Genomic DNA, 18,865 nt, shown 5'->3' with positions numbered 1-18,865 from the left:
ATTTCTCCAGGGAGGGACGGAAAGGTCAGAGCCTTGCCTGGTGATTACAGAACGAGAGGTGGTGCGTCACATCAGCAGCCATCGGATCTACATCCCTCCGAACCATGTGAATACAACCAGGGGAGAAGTGACACAGCGGCTCTTCCAGGAGGAATGGGATCCAGCCTGGTGACTGCATGCGCCCGATTTGAGCGGGGCTACGTGACTTTGTTCCTGCAAGCGACGGTCAAGCCTATGGTCCTTCGCAATTTTTCAGCCAGAGTGATAATTCTATTGACACGGTAAGTTGCATGTAGGTACCCAACGATAAACCCTTCACAAACACAAGAACTCCAAGCCACCAGGAGACTTCCTGCATGGAAAGCACAGCCACTGTGGCTTAGCCGCGCTACTCCAAATCATACAGTTCCCCCACACTTGACCTCCTCTTCACAAGCTCAGTTGCCGTCTAATCTATCACCATTATGCTCTATCGGATGATAATCTCGCGGCTCTTGCTCAACGAAATACTCGTCCCACGTTTTCCAGCGTCTTTGCAATGCCTGAACCACGCCAAAAACGTCAACTTCGCTCCACGAAGGCCTGTACGCCGAACCCTTTTCCACTTCGGGCGGTGCCCAGGCGTATGATATTTGCAATGTAGATGTGGCTGATAGGTTATTGCAGGTGACTATTGCCATAGACGCAGGATCAAGTGCCGCAGCAGCGAAGCAGCCCCGAGCCAATGTCAGAACTGCGTCGATTTTGGAATTGAATGCCAGTTGTCCCGCCCATCGAAAAGGGGCAATGTGGGCGGATTGGAGCGCGTTGGGCGCACGGTAAATGAACCGAAATCCACTACAGATCCCGAGCATACAGAAGCAAACTCCAGCATAGCGGCGACTGTTGTCCCCTCAAATCGGGAGCCTCAGAGTGATGGTCCTCCAGAGCCTGTGTCTCACGACCCCGTCATTAAGCCATCACGCGACAGAACAGATATCGGACGGGGAAAACTCCCCACAGGCACGCTAGCTCCAGCCTGGTGTGCATTTGCTTCAGTGTCAACCCCTCTGATCAAAGAATTGCTCGGAATTTATTTCGAAACAGTCTACCCTATGTGAGTCTACTCGATGGGCTGTCATTCTGATGGAATCATCGAGCTAAGAATTAGAGCTTTCCTTTCTTCGATAGGAAGAATCTTGAGGAGCGGATGGCTGCTGAAGAGCACACCCGAAACCGCGATTTCTTCTGTACGATCATGGCTGCCTGCTCCTTGGTCTCAGCTCGCGTCCGTGATGGCGCGCTGGTCTTCCCGAGGGAGCGTTTGGGAAACTCAACAGCAATAACGCCAGAAACTTTGTTTGAAGCTGCGCATGATAATTTGCCATCCGACTTCTCGCACAGTCAAAGTTTCGATACCTTACGAGCCTGCGCGCTTTTAGCTCTCGCAAGCCTTCAAGATGGCAAGATCAAAGTAATGCGCATGTACATTGGCTATTACTTTACGATGGTCACAACATGGGGTTGGCATGAAGAGTCGTCTTGGCCAGCAAGCCTATTTAGGGTTGAAAAAGAGGAGAGACGGCGGTTGGTAAGTTTTGTTGACCCATCTGCTTGGCAGACATTTTAGTGGCTAAGATTGTAATAGTACTGGTCCATTTACACGCTCGACGTATTCACGTCAATCGTTTGGGATGGCTGCATTCATTTCCAGGAGGCTCACTCAAGAGTCGAGTATCCTGAAGGTGATCAATCTGGATTTTCATCAGCAGGCAATCCGGATTGGATCGACGGGTGGAATTTCACCACAGATCTCTACCGCATATTGGAGCACGTACTCTGCAAACTGAGAACGCGGCACTCTCGTTTCAATCTATTCGGAGACTGCCACTCAAGCTTGGAGACGCACCGACTACAAGAGCGAGTGAACAGTCTCCATTGCGGTCTGCACCATCGCTTCAAAGAATTCGGTCTGGCGACCGGTGTCGCCGAAAAGGACATATACGGCTTTCAGGCAGCAAACATCCAAGCAACGCTTGCACTTCTGCGCATGGCGTTGCTGTCCCTGGAAGGTGACATCGGTCTGGATAAGAAATGCTCCGTTGTCAACGAGGTGTTGACAGCGTTCCACCAAGTTCCGAAGACCTTCCAGCGCGCTATTAGTACTCCTCTCGTATACCACATCGGTTCGATCGGAAACATTCTTGGTTCCGTCATGGAAGGTCCGCTTTCCGAGAGCTCATATCAACGCGTCAGAAGTTTGCTTCTCTCCATGGCAGATCTGCTTGAGGGCCTCGAATCATTCCTGCAACAACGGGCAGGTGCGGGTCAAAAGCTCCGACAACAGGTTGATACCATCGACGATTACATGTTGTCGCGGCAATATACCGCAGCGAGAACTTCTGGGCAAAGAAACAACTCGGCTGCGGACGGGTTTACGGAAGCGATGCCTGCAGACACTAACACAGAAACGACGATCATTGGGCTGCCAGATAGTTCTGAGATGTCACCACTATTTCAGATCCCTGACGACCTGTTAAGTGACTGGGACTGGAGTCTGAACATGTATCAGAGTCAGTTTCCGTACTTCGACGACCAAAGTTAAAAGCTGAAATCAAGATGTGAAATAACAAGCGAAAAGACAGACACTTGATTTGGATTTGGCATAAGGGTGGATCTCAGATCTGGCCTGGTGGAGAAGATAAGAATAATAGGGAAGTCAAACACTAATGACAGCCATGAAAAAGCATCTTAGCCAGTAGATCTACTCCATGACTTCACGTGATGATACCTTACTGTCTCGAACTATCAAGTGATATGTAAGCACACCGCCGAAGTGGCCCAATTCCCAAGGAACAAACACATGGCTATCATCCGCATGTGCTTTCTCACGCATTCATTTTGTGCGATACGTGTTGACCTGAGGGCTTGAAGTCCGCATCTTCAACGGTCCTAGCATCGGCGAAGACATTCCCCTCTTTTCCACGTCCGCGGTTAGCGAGAACATCGCTGTGGGTCTTATAATTACGCTCCATATTCCAAGTGAACACACTGTTCGCAGCAAAGAGGGCATCTATCGACTCGAGTGAACGGCCGGAGGTTTCGGGGTAAACTAAAGTAGGTCAGTATCCGGCCAATGTCAGGCATTATGTCGGTGGGGGGGGGGGGGGGGGGTTCTCTTACACAAATAGACAATGGGTATCCAGACAAGATTCAAGCCGGCAAACAGAAAGTAAGTGCGGTTTTCCAAGACGTCGAACATGATGGGATTCACCAGAGTTGTCATGCCGACTCCAATGGCCCATCCAGTGATCCCGAACCCATTACCTTGTGCACGCAGATCAGAAGACCAAACCTCTGTTGGGATAAGGAACGCCACTGTCCCCCACGTGGCGGCATATGAAAGATTGAACAGAAATAGCATGGCTACAGCGGCAGGAGCAAACTGTGCAGCTTTGTCAGGGTTTGAACGAGACCCTTCGTACAGAGACCCTGCAATGAGATTGACTGTGAAGAGGCAGAAGGCACCGCCCATTAAGCACTTTCTCCGTCCGAGGCGATCGACGATCTGGGCGCTGATTATGGTCCCGACGATGCCAACCGTGTTGAGGCCACCGGCAAGACCGTTTTGCGTTAACTCGGTGTATCCGGCTTGTGACAGTAGAACCGGCGAGTACGCCGTCACGGCCGTGATCCCGGTCCAAGATGCCATGATCTGCAGGAGCAGGCAAAGCCAGGCACGTTGGCCTAGATTGAATCCAGGCTTTGAGCCGTTTCCTGAAAGGATCTTCACAAACTCAATAGGTGAAGATTTTGTACTTTCTTCGGCGACGGCCTTGATCTCAAGGTACTCTCTTTCAACGTCGGGGCCGAATCCTCCACGAACATGCTCAATAACTTCACGAGCGTCGTCAAATCTGCCAGCCGATGCAAGATACCGAGGGGTATCAGGCAACATCTTGATACCGAGGAAGAGGAGCAGGGCAGGGAAGCACTGGAAGGCCAGAAGGAAGCGCCATCGGACGTCAGAGTTTCCCCCATCAACGAAAGCAAGGCCGAATGACAACCAGTACGCAACGGAGATACCGAGGTAATTTGCAATAAAGACGTAACCGAGGAAGCTCCCACGATGTTCAGCTGTCGATGTTTCCGCAACCATTACTGGTGTAATACCACTCAGAGCCCCCGTTCCGATACCTGTGATGACGCGGGCAACGATGATGAAGTCGCTGGATTGCGTTGCGGCTTGAAGAGCTCCTCCAATAAGACAGAATATGCATCCTATGAAAAGACTCGACAGACGTTAGCGTGTACATGTAGGAGACAGCAGAATACATGGAATGGAATACCCATTGATGCGACCAATTCGATCTGCCGCCCACCCACCAACAAAGCATCCGAAAATGCAGCCGAGATAATAAACTGAAACGATGCCTCCTTGATGGACAGTATCTGTGACAGTGCCATCAGCCATTCCGATTCCGACCTCTTCAACATATCGAGGCGAGGCATTGACGCCTCCCATGACGCCTTGGTCATAACCCTCGAAGAATATGCTGATGAGTGAGAAGGCTTGGATAGCAATGTTCAGCTGGTTGGCCGAAAGGCGCTTCCACCAGGTGGTGTAGTTCATGTTGGTGATAAATGTATTGTTCGTGATGTACGTCGCAAATCATTAACGATGTGGCTCAAAGGCGCCCAACCAATGATCTATGACTGCGGCTGTGCGAAATGATTGCGATTGCACACTTCGAGTGGTGGTTTAGATAGAAGTTCCGATGAGAACGTGGGAGAAGCCAAAGATACTTGTTCTTCTGTTGCAGTCGGCTTTAGGCGTGGGCAACGAAGTCCTCTGTTTGTTCAAGTACCGACGTTTCTCCAAACCTACCTACAGACCCCCCCGCAATTAAACCCCGGATTCTACAACCACGGGCCCATTGTCGTGCGTGCCTAGTGGATTGAGAAGCGTGCATTGCCAAGTGATTACTATGGGAGTTCCGCTTAACCATGTAGCCGAAGAACCCCGTGTAGACGTTTAGCCGCTTAGCCGTGTAGCCGCTTCCCCGTTTCTCCACCGAGCCGTGATGTACAGCTGCAGCGTGGGCAGGCCCTTACGTCCAGTCGAGCCTTATTTAGCATTGATGTGTACAAGTTAACCCCGCATCAGCCTGATTTTGGGCGCTGATGACCATCGGCAAGCAATAAATAAGGACCAAGCCAATGCTGTCGACGTCAAGGTTTCGAGGGAAGCTTCTTTGTCTGCTGTAGCTGATTGAGTCGTTGACCATCTTTACAAGCTCCTGAATATCGTTTTAACAATTTAACATGTCAGCCGAAAACAAGATCACGAATGGCCCTTCAAGGGGTCAACCGCTGGACTTGAAAATCTTGGGGATGAATAGCGGCACATCGATGGTACGTCAAACATGATCTATAGAACATCAAGTCGTCTAAGATGTTTGAACTCGATGTCTAGTCGAAAGCTAAGTTTCTCTTAGGATGGCATCGACTGCGCTCTTTGTCAGTTTCGACAAGAAACACCAGAATCGCCGATGCACTTTTCCCTTCTCAAATATGGGGAAATTCCCATGGATCTCAAAATCAAGAAGCGAGTCCTCAACATCATCAAACACGACAGAACCTCAGCCTCCGAATTGTCAGAAGTCAACGTTCTTCTAGGGGAGATTTTCGCTGCGGCCGCCAAGAACTTCTGTGACGATAGCGAAGTTGATATTCAGTCCATCGACGCGATCGGATCTCATGGACAAACAATTTGGCTTGCTTCTATGCCGGAAGAGAGCGTTCCAAAGTCTGCCCTCACAATGGCAGAGGGCACCATCATAGCCTCACGCACTGGAATCACCACCGTGACTGACTTCCGTGTATCGGATCAGTCTGCTGGGCGTCAGGGCGCCCCCCTCATTGCCTTCTTTGACGCACTATTGCTGCATCATCCCGGAAAGCTTCGCGCATGCCAAAATATTGGCGGTATTGCGAATGTGTGCTTCATTCCACCTGAGGGGCCTGATCATGCATACGACTTTGACACCGGTCCGGGCAATGCACTCATTGATGCGGTTGTGAGGCACTATACGAATGGTAGAATGGAATACGACAAGGATGGAGTGATGGGCAAGCGCGGAACAGTGTGTCAGGACCTCGTTGACAAGTTCATCAGAGATGTTCCTTACTTTTCGTGGGACCCGCCGAAGACAACGGGACGCGAAGTGTTCCGCGACACCTTGGCAGACGACCTTATACGCGACGCCGAGGCTCGTGGACTGTCTGCCGATGATGTAGTTGCTACTGTCACTAGAATCACTTCTCAGGCGATAGTGGACCATTGGAGCCGGTATGGTCCTGAGGGGAAGCAGGTTGACGAGGTATTTATGTGTGGTGGAGGGGCGTACAATCCCAACATCACAGATTACATGAAAGAACACCTTCCCGGGGTCAAGATGTTCATGTTGGATGATGCTGGTATACCTGGTGGTGCAAAGGAAGCCGTAACCTTTGCATGGCAAGGAATGGAAGCTCTTGTTGGCCGGAGCATACCAGTTCCAGAGCGAGTAGAGACTCGGAGACCATACGTTCTCGGTAAAGTGAACCCCGGGGAAAACTATAGGAAGGTCATGAGCAAAGGTATGAAATTTGGCGAAGGGCGGGAGACGCTGGGCTGGGTGACTGAAATGGTGAACTACGTGGATGGTAGTGCTTTCGATAACAAGTGGTGATTGAGCAGCCGTACTCAACAATCGTTGGCGACCGGTTCGAATTGGGCATGGACGCCTTATCTTTTGGTGTCGGCTACATTTCATTCGTCGTATAATGTTTCTCTGCATATGAACCCGGACCGCGGGGTAGTTAGGCAGAATTCAAGGCAAGGCAGACTGGCAGCGCCACATATATCTACCGTTGCCTTGGATTTTAGATTTTCCAATTGCAGTCGTGTTCCTATCTCGGACATTCTCCCTGGATGCAGCCCGTGATACGAATGGAGGAATTGGACACCGACGCTCTTCAAGAGCAGTTCCGCGCTCACTGGGAAAGCAGCACCGCAGATGAAGATGTCACACTGTATGGATTCAGCCGCTTCAGAACGCTTCACTTACTGAACCTTCGATTCCTCGAAGGTGAGATATCTGAACTCAATCGTCTAGTTTACCAGGCAGGAAAGAGTCTGGCCGAAGTTCCGCCCTCACGCGCACGTCTTGGCATAGATTCCAGATGGAGCTGCGTGTCACCAGCACCAGAGCCAACCAAGATCATAAATCAAGAACTGGTAACTAAGCTTCGCGACTTGCTGAGGCAATATGGTAAGTGCGACTTTGCAGTCACTCTACGAGGGACTGGCCTCATTTCCAGAAGCTCATGGAAATACAGATGAGGCACTTGTTGCATTTCATAACATCATGGGAATGGAAACATCATCTTTGATCGATGATGAACAACACGCAAGTCTAAGAAAAGATCGAACGGCCTACCAAATGTACCACACCCGCCTTCTTAGAGTAGACCTAGGGCAGCGCCTGCGAAAAGACCCCATGGAACGCTTCGTGCGGCGGTGCTTGTATTACTTAGGGTACCGACAACTCTCCAGATGGTGGGCAGAGGACACAGAAAGCGTCGAGAACACTCGCATGTCGGGCAAGAAGGCCTACCAAAATACCGTCCTGATCGCCGAGGTGATTTCTCGATTCTTCATGACCGGGTTGGTCGGAATCTTCGTGGTGATCCCCTTGGCGACACTTTCATACCAGAATAGTAAAGAAGTGCAGTTGGGAGTCATAGCAGCATGTGTTGTGACATTCTCATGTCTAGTGTCTGCCTTTCTAAAAGTCAGCAGCGTGGAGATGATGATGGTGACAACTGCTTATGGCGCAATTCTCACTGTTTTCATGTCAAACGTTTGAAGAAGATCTCATTCGGTCGGGAAAAGTCACAGGGAAACATTATAAGTCCCAGTAACCAACCATATATATTGATTCACGTTCCCACTTAATCGTGACTTTGAATGGACTTCATCCGTGAATTGAAGTGGACTCAACATTCTCGTCCCTGAGACTTCCAGCTGTGTATCTCAGTAAATATGCCTGTCGTGTGCATTTCGACATGGGATAAAACCTCAGATGAGGTTCACTTGTCCGTTGCGGGTTTCGACATGTCGATTCCCAACAGGGCGCCTCCGATTTGGAAGCCAAATTTGTCCGGCCCAAAGTTCCACCTCTTGTTGGCACCGCCTCCGGAGCTGCCATTTTGGGCCTGGGAGGACGATATCTGTGTTTCAACATGATAATCCTCGCCTGAGACGACTTTCATTCCTCGAGGCTTGAAAAATGTTTCATCCCATCGAGCGAGCTCCTCGCGCATGCGGCTGATTTGCTCCTCGTATTCAAGGCCTTGCGTAGCCGCCGGTGGCTGCTGCCCTTTCAAATCCGCTGGAAGGGGTGTGCCGCCGGTGGTATCAGAACGCCCGGCTCTGACGAGGTTTGAGGTAAAAGCAGCCCAGTCTTCATGTTGAATGTCGCGACTTAGCCACAACGCCGAGGGCTCAGGGTAAGCGAAGGTGAATGGTGCTGATCCTGGGATAAGGTTGATAAAATGTGCCGTTACTTCCGAAGGCAATGGAAAAGGTGGGGGTCGATTGATCGGTTGCGTAGCAGTGTCTGCAACGTAGGGAGGAGGTGGAACGTCCTCGCTGGACATGATATCTTGAGGTAGGGCTTTATGTGGATGCGGATGAAAGTTGAGAGTTTGAGGTGATTGCTTCTCGAGAGAATTGAGAAGAATGACCGGCTTGGCGGCCAGATAAGTAGTCCTCTGGGCTGAAGGTCCAGACCCAAGGATGGTACCATTCATACTTGAAGCTAAACTCTTTGAAGTTATCACCTTCCTCATTCTGTTGGTTTGTTGGTCTGTTGGTGCAGGCCACATCAGCTCGTGGCGAACCTAAGTGCTGTGCCGCAATTCACAGGATAGCTGATAGAGGGCCCCTCATTGAGCTAATGTCGCATGATAAGACCATTCGGCCTGTCTCGGGTGGTAGAATGCAAAGTCATAAGTAAACACTTACTTCACTGACCTTGCACCATTTTGAAATAGACCGCAAGGGATTCAACATTCCGCTTGTCGTAATTGGCAAGAAGACTAGTCTGTGGGAAGATAGCTGTAGAGTGATCCATTTCATCCTGAATCGTTAAGTATATGTGCATTGGCTACTTGAGAGTTCTTGTGACAGACGGCAGCCCAGTTCCCCTAAGACGGTCCCATCCAATCATAATCACTACAGCGAATCCATCTAAGAGAACCGAATGACAACTTTGTTCTCCAAGTGATCACTATACCGACGGTAGTACTCCGGGGCCTCCTCAATTCCAATTTCAGCCGTGACAACGAAGCTGGGCTTGGCGATCCCAGACATGATCAAGTCGAGTAAAGGCGGTGCCTGAATCAAGGGCAGAACGATACCGCTTCCGACGGACAAGCCCTTCCTCCACAGTGAGGCGACAGGTACGGGAATATGCGCAGGTAACATTCCTGCGTAAGGTGCCCCTTCCGTGCTGTTCGCCCCGCCGTTATAGACGCCGCCAATTCCCATTCCTCCATAGGTGGCGGTGACTGCGACCATGTTTTCTAGCACAATCCCATTGTGGGGTCCTCCGGTAGCATTGACAGATTCAAATCCTATGCAGTCAACGCTGCGAGTGACGCCATCAGGCTCTTGTCTAAGGATAGTCCCGACAGGATCCTCCTGAGAGAAATCGATGGGGATGGCACCGATAGACTGGGCTTGCTCAAGGCGGCTAGGGATGCGATCAACAACATACACTCTGGAAGCACCGCGCAGCTTGGCAGAGTAAGCAGACAAGAGGCCAACGGGGCCGGCGCCAAAGATCGCAACTGTATCTCCAGCTTGGAATCCTGAGTATGTAAGTGCATGCCATCCGGTTGTGAACACATCCGCTATCATGAGATAGTCGAGCTCGGCGGTGGTGTTGGTGGAGTTGATCGGAATGGGAATGACTGACTGGTCGGCAAAGGGGACTCTCGCGTATTCAGCTTTTCAGTAGGCAAGTATGGTCAGCTTTGACAGTTCTTTTGAAAAGATCACATTTCTGGTATTTCAAAAGTAAGAACCTTATGCGGATGGAAACTTACCTTGCAGGCCGCCGTAGTTTGGGTTACCAACTCCGAAAGACAGAGGATGAGAAGGACCCCAGTGGCCATCGTCAGCGTTATCTGGGATAATAACATAGTCGCGAACGGAGAGGGATGTCACAGAATCTCCGATGCTCGAGATGTAGCCCACGGCTTCGTGCCCAAACCCGTAGGGAACTTCGGGAGAGCCACCAAATCCGTGATACATGTGGAGATCTGACCCGCAGATGGCGGAAGAGGTGATCCGGACAACAACATCTGTTTGGTTGACAATAGCTGGTACGGGTAGGTTGATGACAGAGACATTGTAAGGCTGGCCGAACCAAGCGACGCCTCTCATCATGGTTGAATTCGTTACATTGAGCGTCATGGTCGTTAGAGCAAGTCGTTGTTTTCAGGGGTTCACGGTGACAGACGTATGCGTGACTGACTCGACAACTTGGGAGGATATTGATGTTTAGGTTGCTTTGAGTGGTGAGTATCGAGTAGCATGCATATGGCATTTTTATACGTCTATATCGCCAAGAGCTGCTTGCTTTAGTATGCAATAATGTATATGACAAGATACCGGATTTCCATCATGATAGCAGCTATTGTCCGCGACATGCTGACTACTATAAGCGCCGCGTATGCATGATCGCCAGCCGATGCTCTAGTGTCTTCATGGGCACACCCTTCTACAGTTATCGCGGCCTGTTCTGAGGTTGACTGCGGTACGAAATCTTGGCCGTACCGTAGAAGAGGAGAAGTCCATGCTAGCTGCTGACGCGGGGTTAAGTATAACTCCGTAGGATGTAGAGTGATAAGTTACATACACTCACTGACATCTTCTTAGCTTGAAAAAGCGAAGAGAAAGACTGGGATTTGACCCACTATTGATAACTATTATCTAGCGATTACTTACGCGTCCGAGGCAGTGCAAATGTCAACATAGAGGTCTTGTCATACCCGCGTTGTCGTTGTTTTCTTGATTATTACAGTCGACGGGTTCAAAACACGAGTTTCGACCGGTTCCGTAAGGAACTACATGCTCACAAACCCGAATCTCCGGCGTGGCCATCACCACTCACCCTCTCCTCCATTGAGCGCTGCAAAAACAGCGGATAGTTGCATTGGACAGGGTCTTAGTACCGCACGCAATGAGTTTGGATCATTTTAGACGGAGTCGCCTCTGTCTAGGCACCTACGTCAGAAATCGGAGGCCCAATCGTGTTCGGTAACTGCCAAATACGCGCTTTGTTTCTGAGGCCTCCAAAATGACATTCAGGTTTTAATTAAGGCTAGGTTATTGCACGGCGCGTAGGGGTAAGTTCTTCGATGCAAATTTTGCCAACCTATTGGTCCCATGATCAGCATGCAGACTGTGGTATAGTCAATAGCATATCGCTGCATACCTGCAAATACAGAACACGCAATCTGGAATTCTGTAGCATTCGCAAGAGAATTATCATTCCGTGATGCCTGGTGAACTGACTACTAAGTTACTGAGATTATCAGTCTTAAGCCCACAATACGTCGTTGAGTACGTAGCTCGTGGAGGACGCTTTGTTTGATGATTGTACCATCGGATCTCTTCACACCTTGAGAGGGGCTGTAAGGGTTCAGTATTCACCCAAAGCACTTGGTTTTGGAATAACGAAAGACATCCTATGAAAGCTAACCACGGCCAATCGCCGGAGAAAACGCTCCTCAAACCAAGCATAAGGTAAGCTAAACCCGTTCAATGTCGAAAAAAAAAAAGTTCCCCCGATGTGCTGTCTCACAGGATGACGTATCGCTGACCAGAGTCTGGCATGCCGCGGCTACTCTGCGACCGGGGTTTGCGCTACATATTGGCTGGGCTAATGATGCAACTTTGCCAAGAGCCGCCTGAATAGGGCTGCAAAATCGGCGCGCAGGATCTAGCTTAGCCCAGCAGCCGCAATCTAGGTAACATTGACAACCGATGTTCACCCAAGAATGTTCCATTTGCCTTGGAGAAAACGAGCGACTCTAACGCTCTGAAGCCGACGTCAAACGTCTTACATGTGACCCATGTTGGTGCTGCAACGCACGACCAGTTCTTGTGCCCCTGTCTGCCCTGTAAACGAAGCGAATCCCGACCCGCCCCCTGCGAACGTGGCTTCGGACAATGACATCAATATGTCGAACAGGATTTGCGCTCCTGGGCGCTGAGGCGTCATCTTCCCAACGGATGAACTGCTCCATAATGCTAGGAGGATCTGCGCTAGTGACCAATCATTCTGCGAGATAGAGGTCACGTCGATCGTAGCGCAGCCACATCAGGGAGCTTGAGGTGCGGTCGCGTACGCGTTAATTCCCCCTTGCCTGCGAGATCAAGCGAGATCCACATGCGCCTGCAGGTTGACTTCACTTGAACAACACCAGAACTTATTAGAGTCGTGGTTCTCCTTTGTGAACGGCCCTTCAGTCACATAGTCTCGAGGAGAACAAGATGAAAATGACGAATCTGCCGACAATAAAACTCGACACCACGCTCGCCGACCTCTACCGGCGAGCAAGCCCGAAGAATGCGAACAAAAAGATAGCGCAAGTTCTCTGCGGAATCAACTCCGCCTCCGAGCTTAGCGCCAACGTCCCTCGAAACGCGAAATACTTGTATCAGGACAGCCCTTTCAACTCGATCCCAAAAGAGGGATCAGCCAACGGCCACGCGGGGGACAAGAAGCAGCAGCAAGAGCTGGCCGTCAAGTATCTATCATTGATACCGCAGCGCGACGCCTTCATCAGCGGCGACACGGCTGTTGTCCTCTTCAACATCGATGAGACGGAGAAGCAAAAGGCCCATGACAAAGATGAAGCCCACAAGACCATTTCAGTTCTCGCCAAAAACCAACGGCCAGATCTCATTTTCTGCCCCGGCCCATCAAAGATTCCCATTAAGGACGCTGGTATCGACCTAATTGCATACAAGTTGGTTCTAGATGGCTTGGAAGACTATGACCTCATTGTCCCGCCTGAGACGCACTGGTTCCTCAACTCAAAAGCCGCCCTGGCCGAGTCTGGGCTGCCGACGCCCAAGTCGAAGATTGTGGAGCTTGATGGACTCGCAGGAGAGGCACGACTGTGCTGCACGCTGTGCAAAGGTGACACGGCGGAGTTCGTCATTCCTCAAGCCTGCTCAGGTGCTCGAGGTGAATGGTTTGAAAAGCAGAGTGAAAAGATCTTCGCCGACCTCAAGGCGCATCCCCTTCCGTTCGTGCTCAAGAACCAACAAACGTTTGGTGGGGCGGGCACCTATATCATCAATACCGAGGAAGACCGAGAAAAGGTCGTGCAGGATTTCAGGGACGGGATCCTTCGCAAGCTCCTGTCTTCAGTCACAGATTCCAACGTCCACCTGCGCCCTGCAGCGCTTGTACTCTCGGACCTGGTTGAGAACCCCATTGGAGATTACGGTCTGACGTTTTTCGTCACTGACGACGGGAGCGACCCTATTTTTCTCGCGGCTTCGGAGCAAATGATTGATGACGACAAGGCCTGGATTGGTAGCACGATCAACTATGCTCGACAGGACGAGTTGAAGAGGAAGTTTGGCGCTCTGGTCAAGGAGATTGCCGTTTGGCTAAGGAGCCATGGTTACGTGGGACCCGCTGGGGCTGACGTTCTTGAAACGGCACCAACGACAAACGGACAAAAGCCAAACGGCCACGCAGCAAACGGTTCAAGACAGGAAGAAGGCTTTTCCCATTTCCACGTTGTTGATCTCAACATTAGGACATCCGGGTCTCTGTGCCTCCCTCTCCTTCAAGGTCACTTTACCAGCCGCGGCTTCTGGAGTGGGTCTTCATTCTCCATCAGTTTAAAGAAGACACGGGCGGAGTTTATCAGTGAGTTCAAGGAGGAGTTTTTGGGCGGGCAGATGTGTATCATCAGTTGGTACGAGGACCCAGACACCGGCGTCAGCTTGGCCGACGTAGCGGTGGGTGCTGAGGATCAAAAGGGTCTGAGAAAGGCGATGAAAAGTGTAAGAGATGCAACGCATGAAGTGACATTCTAACAGCATCATCAATTAGATCATAAATATGCAATTTAGGCGGTGTTGAGGTTAATCGGAAAATTTCTGCAGAGCGTGGATTTCCAGCCGCATAACGCACGCATGTAAGCCTACGTACCGAAAAGGTGCCTCTCCAGCCGTCAAACTGCGAAGGAAAAAGTTAGAAGGGAAGGAGGTAATGGCTTGGGCTTTCTTGTGTCTTCCTCTCTTGCAACGTTTGTTTCTCAGCTTTCCCTCTTGCCCATCCAAAACGGCTCAGTTTGCTCCAACTTCGCAAAGAACACAGGCCATGTCCGCCAAACCCACGCAGAATGATCGCCCTTTCGATGCGGTCATCTTTGACCTAGACGGTACTTTATTCGACCATACTTATTCCTCGATACAGGCCATGGCAAAAATGCAAAGTATGTGGCCCGGATTAAAAAAGTTTTCCATCGGATTGCTCAACCTCGTTTACCAACGTGCACTCAATCGCGCCTACGATGATTATCTCGCAAACAAAATTACCTACGAAGAGAAAGACATCGAGAAGGTCCGGGATTTCTTCACCTCTCTTCGTCTTCCAACTCCATCACAGGCTGAGAGGAAAGGTTTCGCGACAGATACAAGGCAATTTACCGAGCCGCATACAGTACAACCACCTACAGCCTGGAGACCCTGCAACGGTTGAAAATTATGGGAATACCCGTCGTCATCCTCACAAATGGACAACAGAAACACCAGGTGGAAAAGGCGGCTGCTCTTGGCATACTTCCTCTCGTCGACTGTCTGATTAGCTCAGAGATGATAGGATACAGTAAGCCGGATAGGCGCGCATTCCAATTTGTCATCGACATGCTAGGGTATGAGGCAGACCGAATTTTGATGGTCGGCGACTCGGCCAGAGCAGACATCACGGGGGCTTTGGGAGCGGGGTTGCGCGCATTGTTGTACGCCCCTGAATCACACGATAACTCGGACTCGGACGATGGAACGAAGCTTGAGAGTCACCGCGTAATTCGAAATGTTGAGGAAGTTTTAGACTTTGTCAGACCTCTAGTCTAATAGGATGGGAACGAGCCTTTACACTGAACAGCTGCGGACTAAAATCTCCGAACAAAGTCGCTAGGATGCCTGGACTAGTGGCCTTCAACATTTGCAGGCAAGAGTCTTATTAGTTAAACCAACTAGGACAGTCTTGGAATCAATGTAAATAAATGTACAAGCACGTCTGGTATCTTGTTACAATACGGAGGCAGATTGGGCAATAATCTTTGCAGCAGCAACCTCTGCAATGCCATACGCAGCCGTCTGAATGTGACCAGAGAGAATGATGGGAATGATGCTGTTGTCCACCACGCGCAAATTGGTAGTTCCATAGACCTTAAGATCGGCATCTACAACACCACCGTCATCTCGAGGCAGAAGAGAGCAAGTGCCAACAGGATGGTAAAAGCTGTTGACCGTGTTGACTGCGAACTCGTTAAACTGCTCATCAGTCTGGACATCTGGGCCTGGCTCAGTCTCGGCCTCCCACATCGCAGAGATAGGGCCCGTCTCGGCGATCTTGCGCGCAAACCTGGCGCCCTCCGCTGCAGCCTTGATGTCGTGTTCGTTGCTGAGGTATTTGGGGTCAATGATCGGCTTGCCTGTCGGGTTGGCCGGGTCGATGTGTACATTCCCGCGGCTGAGGGCATGCATGACAGTGCTGAAAACCGTGATGAACTTGCCGGAGCCAGGGTACCCAGCGGCACCGACGTGGTTGGCCTCGAAGATGAGCTCGTAGTCCGGAACGGCGTCGTTCTTCAGGAACTCGAGCTTCTTCTTGTCAATAGGGCTAGTGCTAGCGCCGACGGCAGTCTCGGCGAGAGCAATGATGTCGGCCTGGGCTTGGCTGTCGACTTGACCCCAGTTTAGGAAGCCGTAGGCAGCCGAGGTGTAGTCGTAGAGAGAGACCTCTCCATCGATCCACTTTTGGAGCTCAGCAGTGGCGTTCTCGCCGTTGGCATCGAAGATGAGGTTGTCGAATGAGTCGATGCCATCCTTGAGACGGTACACGTTGGAAGTACGGATGTGGTCTTGGTAGTTCTCGCCGACTCCAGGAAGGTCGACCAGAGGGGCTACGCCAGCAGCCTCAAGCACTGCAGTTTGACCGATACCAGAAAGCTCAAGCAGGCCAGGGCTCTGCACCGAGCCGGCGGAGAGAATGACTTCCTTGGTAGCATTGATAACACTACCGTCAGCGAGTGTTACGCCCGTGGCGACGTACTCAGTTTCGCAGGCCTTCTCGAGATTAACTTTGACAACTTGAGCACTCGTCTGAACAACAAGGTTAGAACCGGCGAGAGGCAAGTAGCTGTTGGCGCTGTAAGACCGGCTATAGTCGACATTGTTGATGTTGGTGCCCTGGAACATGATGCCGATGGGGTTGCCGTGCATGTTACCCTCTTCATTGATAGGAAGACCAAGCTCACTACCGGCCGGCTGCCATGTGTTGAGGACATCATAGATGACGCGGTTGTACGTGTTGCGGATAGGACCGGTCCGACCGCGAGTATCCTTGTCTGAGCCGGTGAAGTTCTCCGACTTGGTCATGGCATCGATCATGACGTCCCAAGTCCAGCCTTCGCTACCCATCTCAGCCCATGATTCGTACTCCGGGGACGAAGCACGGTCGTAGCAAAGGTAGTTCATGGCTGATGAGCCCCCCAAGACCTTGCCGCGGTTAACAAGAATCTGGCGACCGCCGAGACCGCTCTGGTCAACCGTGGTGAAGTTCCAGTCAAAGTTCGTCCCCAGGATGGAGCCTCGTAGACCTGGGACGTTGATGCGGAGCTCATCGAGGGCAGATGGGCCGGCTTCAAGAAGCAAGATCTGGGCATCCGGCAGGCCTAGACTCAGGCGTGTTGCCAGAGCTGATCCAGCCGTACCTCCTCCCACAATGACCTGTATGGAGTGTCAGCTACATCATTGAGGCAATAGAGGTCGGTAGATGGACGTACATAGTCGTAAGTCTTGTCCTGGGCCGAAGCGACACCAAACAGCAGGACAGCTGCTGGCCAAGCCTTGGAAAACATCATCTTGGGCAAAGTAGAAAGAGTGACGGCCGTTGATGATGGAGGTTGACGCAGGATTGTGGCTGGGTGGTCTGGATGGTCTGCTTATTGGATGGGAGGGCGGCTTGTTTTTGTAGATGCCGATGATGGCTCACACTTCACGTGGTGAAGAGCCATCGGGCTGGGTATCTCGGTCGACTAAACCGCTTACGGGAGGAGATTCTGCAATCGAAGTCGTTTCCCATTACGAATGCTTTATTCATGCGCTCCTATGTCGGATTGGGGGCTTTCAAGACGTTTACCCCGGGAACCATCCGGGCGTCCCCATTGGGCAGAGATCACCTAGTAGATGTCAATCGTATGGGTATTCTAAGCTCATTGCTCACCAGGTACGACTTCGACCGCAGTTCCATGCGGAGACTTTGGAGAACAACATGCTGTCAGGGACGCGACCTTGGTTATTGCTCCAGACCCAATAGCTGACATATGCTGCAAGCAAAAGCACCTGGTTTATGAGCGGCGCTAATCCTCCCCTGGTAGACAGAGACAGGACTTGGCGTTGAGGCCTACGAATAGACAAGGTTAAGCGACATTACATCGGAGATATCTTCCTGCGCTGTCATGCCACAAAGACTGCGGACATGTACGGAGGTGCCTTTCAAAAGTTTCTGCCCGAAATGCCAAGACTTTTGTACTGGAAATACCCCGTTAACGTTATCAGTACTCAGAGGTACAAGGATTCGGAATAATCTCGATTTCGCGCCCCTATAGGGCTACCTATAAGCCCCTAACCGCTCGGATTATCTGATAACGTATGTACTTTCCTAGGTTTATAAGTATACTGGATCTTCCGGACCCACAGCTACTTCTAGGCGTGGGCAAGGACTTTTGAATGGCACCTCCGTACGGGGACCGCAAGTTTTAATGGCCTGACTTCATCGAGACTGCTAAATCATTTCACCAATCACCATTATGGTCACTTAAGTAAGGAAGTCCCTATCAATACAAATAGTGTCAAAGGAGGCGCACGCCCTGTTGGATGTTGCTATCGCTTACTGCATGTGCCGACACATCCATCGAAGAGATGGTACCGACCGGCAAGATTCTTCCGGATAGAAAGTCCAGCAAGACTTCTCCTCAAAAAGGATGGTGCGTGAGGAAGAGAGCTACTTGCATCAGTGCACGAAATGCGGCTGTCAATTGTCAGACCCCATGAATCTACCCGCATTCCGTTCTCCCATAACTTCCAGCAGACCCGTCAATGTTGCCCGAGGCGGAGCAGAGGCGGGACTGACACCAACAGACGAACACGTCCCCGATCTCCAGGTCAGTGCGGACATGGTAACGCTCACAAACATCGAGGGCAACCCCACCACGTCAAACGTCTCCTTCGGCTAGAGGGCGATGCTTCGTATTTCAGGGTGATCCCTGTCAGCGGGTTGCAAAGAGGGGCGGCGGAGGGCATCTCTGGGGTTAGCGCCAACGGTGGCCTTTGCAGGCGGGTCCCGGTGAGAGAAGACAGTTGGATTAAGAATAAGGCTAAGCCCTGTCTGTATGGGGCCCAAAAGAAGGGTCAGTCTGGGGATAACAGAGCCTAAGAGACTCTCCGTCAGTGTCGCAACGAATGCTCTGGTGATCGGAGTTGTGCGCATTGAAAAGGTAGGTGGCTTGCGAA

General features: G+C 51.1%; 8 protein-coding genes across 8 annotated transcripts; 4 read left to right on the top strand and 4 right to left on the bottom strand.

The window, feature by feature from the left end:
• Positions 1 to 538: 538 nt before the first annotated feature.
• TBS1-0 (putative transcriptional regulatory protein TBS1) lies at positions 539 to 2,584 on the top strand (the record flags this gene model as incomplete). Its single annotated transcript, XM_066150975.1, has 4 exons — positions 539 to 584; positions 667 to 1,096; positions 1,171 to 1,570; positions 1,628 to 2,584. 4 exons carry the CDS (start codon positions 539 to 541, stop codon positions 2,582 to 2,584), a joined length of 1,833 nt encoding a protein of 610 aa, XP_066009693.1.
• Positions 2,585 to 2,867: 283 nt separating this feature from the next.
• Positions 2,868 to 4,612, bottom strand: STL1-6 (Sugar transporter STL1; the record flags this gene model as incomplete). Its single annotated transcript, XM_066150974.1, has 3 exons — positions 2,868 to 3,091; positions 3,163 to 4,260; positions 4,366 to 4,612. 3 exons carry the CDS (start codon positions 4,610 to 4,612, stop codon positions 2,868 to 2,870), a joined length of 1,569 nt encoding a protein of 522 aa, XP_066009888.1.
• A 692-nt stretch (positions 4,613 to 5,304) lies between these two features.
• On the top strand, positions 5,305 to 6,713 carry anmK-0 (Anhydro-N-acetylmuramic acid kinase; the record flags this gene model as incomplete). The annotated part of the gene is made up of 2 exons (XM_066150973.1): positions 5,305 to 5,394; positions 5,478 to 6,713. 2 exons carry the CDS (start codon positions 5,305 to 5,307, stop codon positions 6,711 to 6,713), a joined length of 1,326 nt encoding a protein of 441 aa, XP_066009887.1.
• A 260-nt stretch (positions 6,714 to 6,973) lies between these two features.
• On the top strand, positions 6,974 to 7,892 carry CGGC5_v002497 (uncharacterized protein; the record flags this gene model as incomplete). Its single annotated transcript, XM_066150972.1, has 3 exons — positions 6,974 to 7,295; positions 7,363 to 7,743; positions 7,801 to 7,892. The coding sequence occupies 3 exons, from the start codon at positions 6,974 to 6,976 to the stop codon at positions 7,890 to 7,892; spliced, it is 795 nt and encodes a 264-aa protein (XP_066009885.1).
• A 223-nt stretch (positions 7,893 to 8,115) lies between these two features.
• On the bottom strand, positions 8,116 to 8,838 carry CGGC5_v002496 (uncharacterized protein; the record flags this gene model as incomplete). Its single annotated transcript, XM_032026756.1, has 1 exon — positions 8,116 to 8,838. The coding sequence occupies one exon, from the start codon at positions 8,836 to 8,838 to the stop codon at positions 8,116 to 8,118; it is 723 nt and encodes a 240-aa protein (XP_031876799.1).
• Positions 8,839 to 9,277: 439 nt separating this feature from the next.
• fdh-4 (S-(hydroxymethyl)glutathione dehydrogenase) lies at positions 9,278 to 10,480 on the bottom strand (the record flags this gene model as incomplete). The annotated part of the gene is made up of 2 exons (XM_032026755.1): positions 9,278 to 10,038; positions 10,138 to 10,480. 2 exons carry the CDS (start codon positions 10,478 to 10,480, stop codon positions 9,278 to 9,280), a joined length of 1,104 nt encoding a protein of 367 aa, XP_031876848.1.
• Positions 10,481 to 12,592: 2,112 nt separating this feature from the next.
• On the top strand, positions 12,593 to 14,158 carry CGGC5_v002494 (uncharacterized protein; the record flags this gene model as incomplete). Its single annotated transcript, XM_032026754.1, has 1 exon — positions 12,593 to 14,158. The coding sequence occupies one exon, from the start codon at positions 12,593 to 12,595 to the stop codon at positions 14,156 to 14,158; it is 1,566 nt and encodes a 521-aa protein (XP_031876849.1).
• A 1,218-nt stretch (positions 14,159 to 15,376) lies between these two features.
• Positions 15,377 to 17,214, bottom strand: citC-3 (Dehydrogenase citC; the record flags this gene model as incomplete). Its single annotated transcript, XM_032026753.1, has 2 exons — positions 15,377 to 17,080; positions 17,137 to 17,214. 2 exons carry the CDS (start codon positions 17,212 to 17,214, stop codon positions 15,377 to 15,379), a joined length of 1,782 nt encoding a protein of 593 aa, XP_031876860.1.
• Positions 17,215 to 18,865: the final 1,651 nt, after the last annotated feature.

The sequence above is a fragment of the Colletotrichum fructicola genome (assembly GCF_000319635.2).
Source record: "Colletotrichum fructicola Nara gc5 chromosome Unknown KSG_Nara_v1_contig01, whole genome shotgun sequence".
Lineage (NCBI taxonomy): Eukaryota > Fungi > Ascomycota > Sordariomycetes > Glomerellales > Glomerellaceae > Colletotrichum > Colletotrichum fructicola.
Note: the sequence above shows the minus strand (reverse complement) of the source record. Positions and strands in the feature narration are given on the sequence as shown.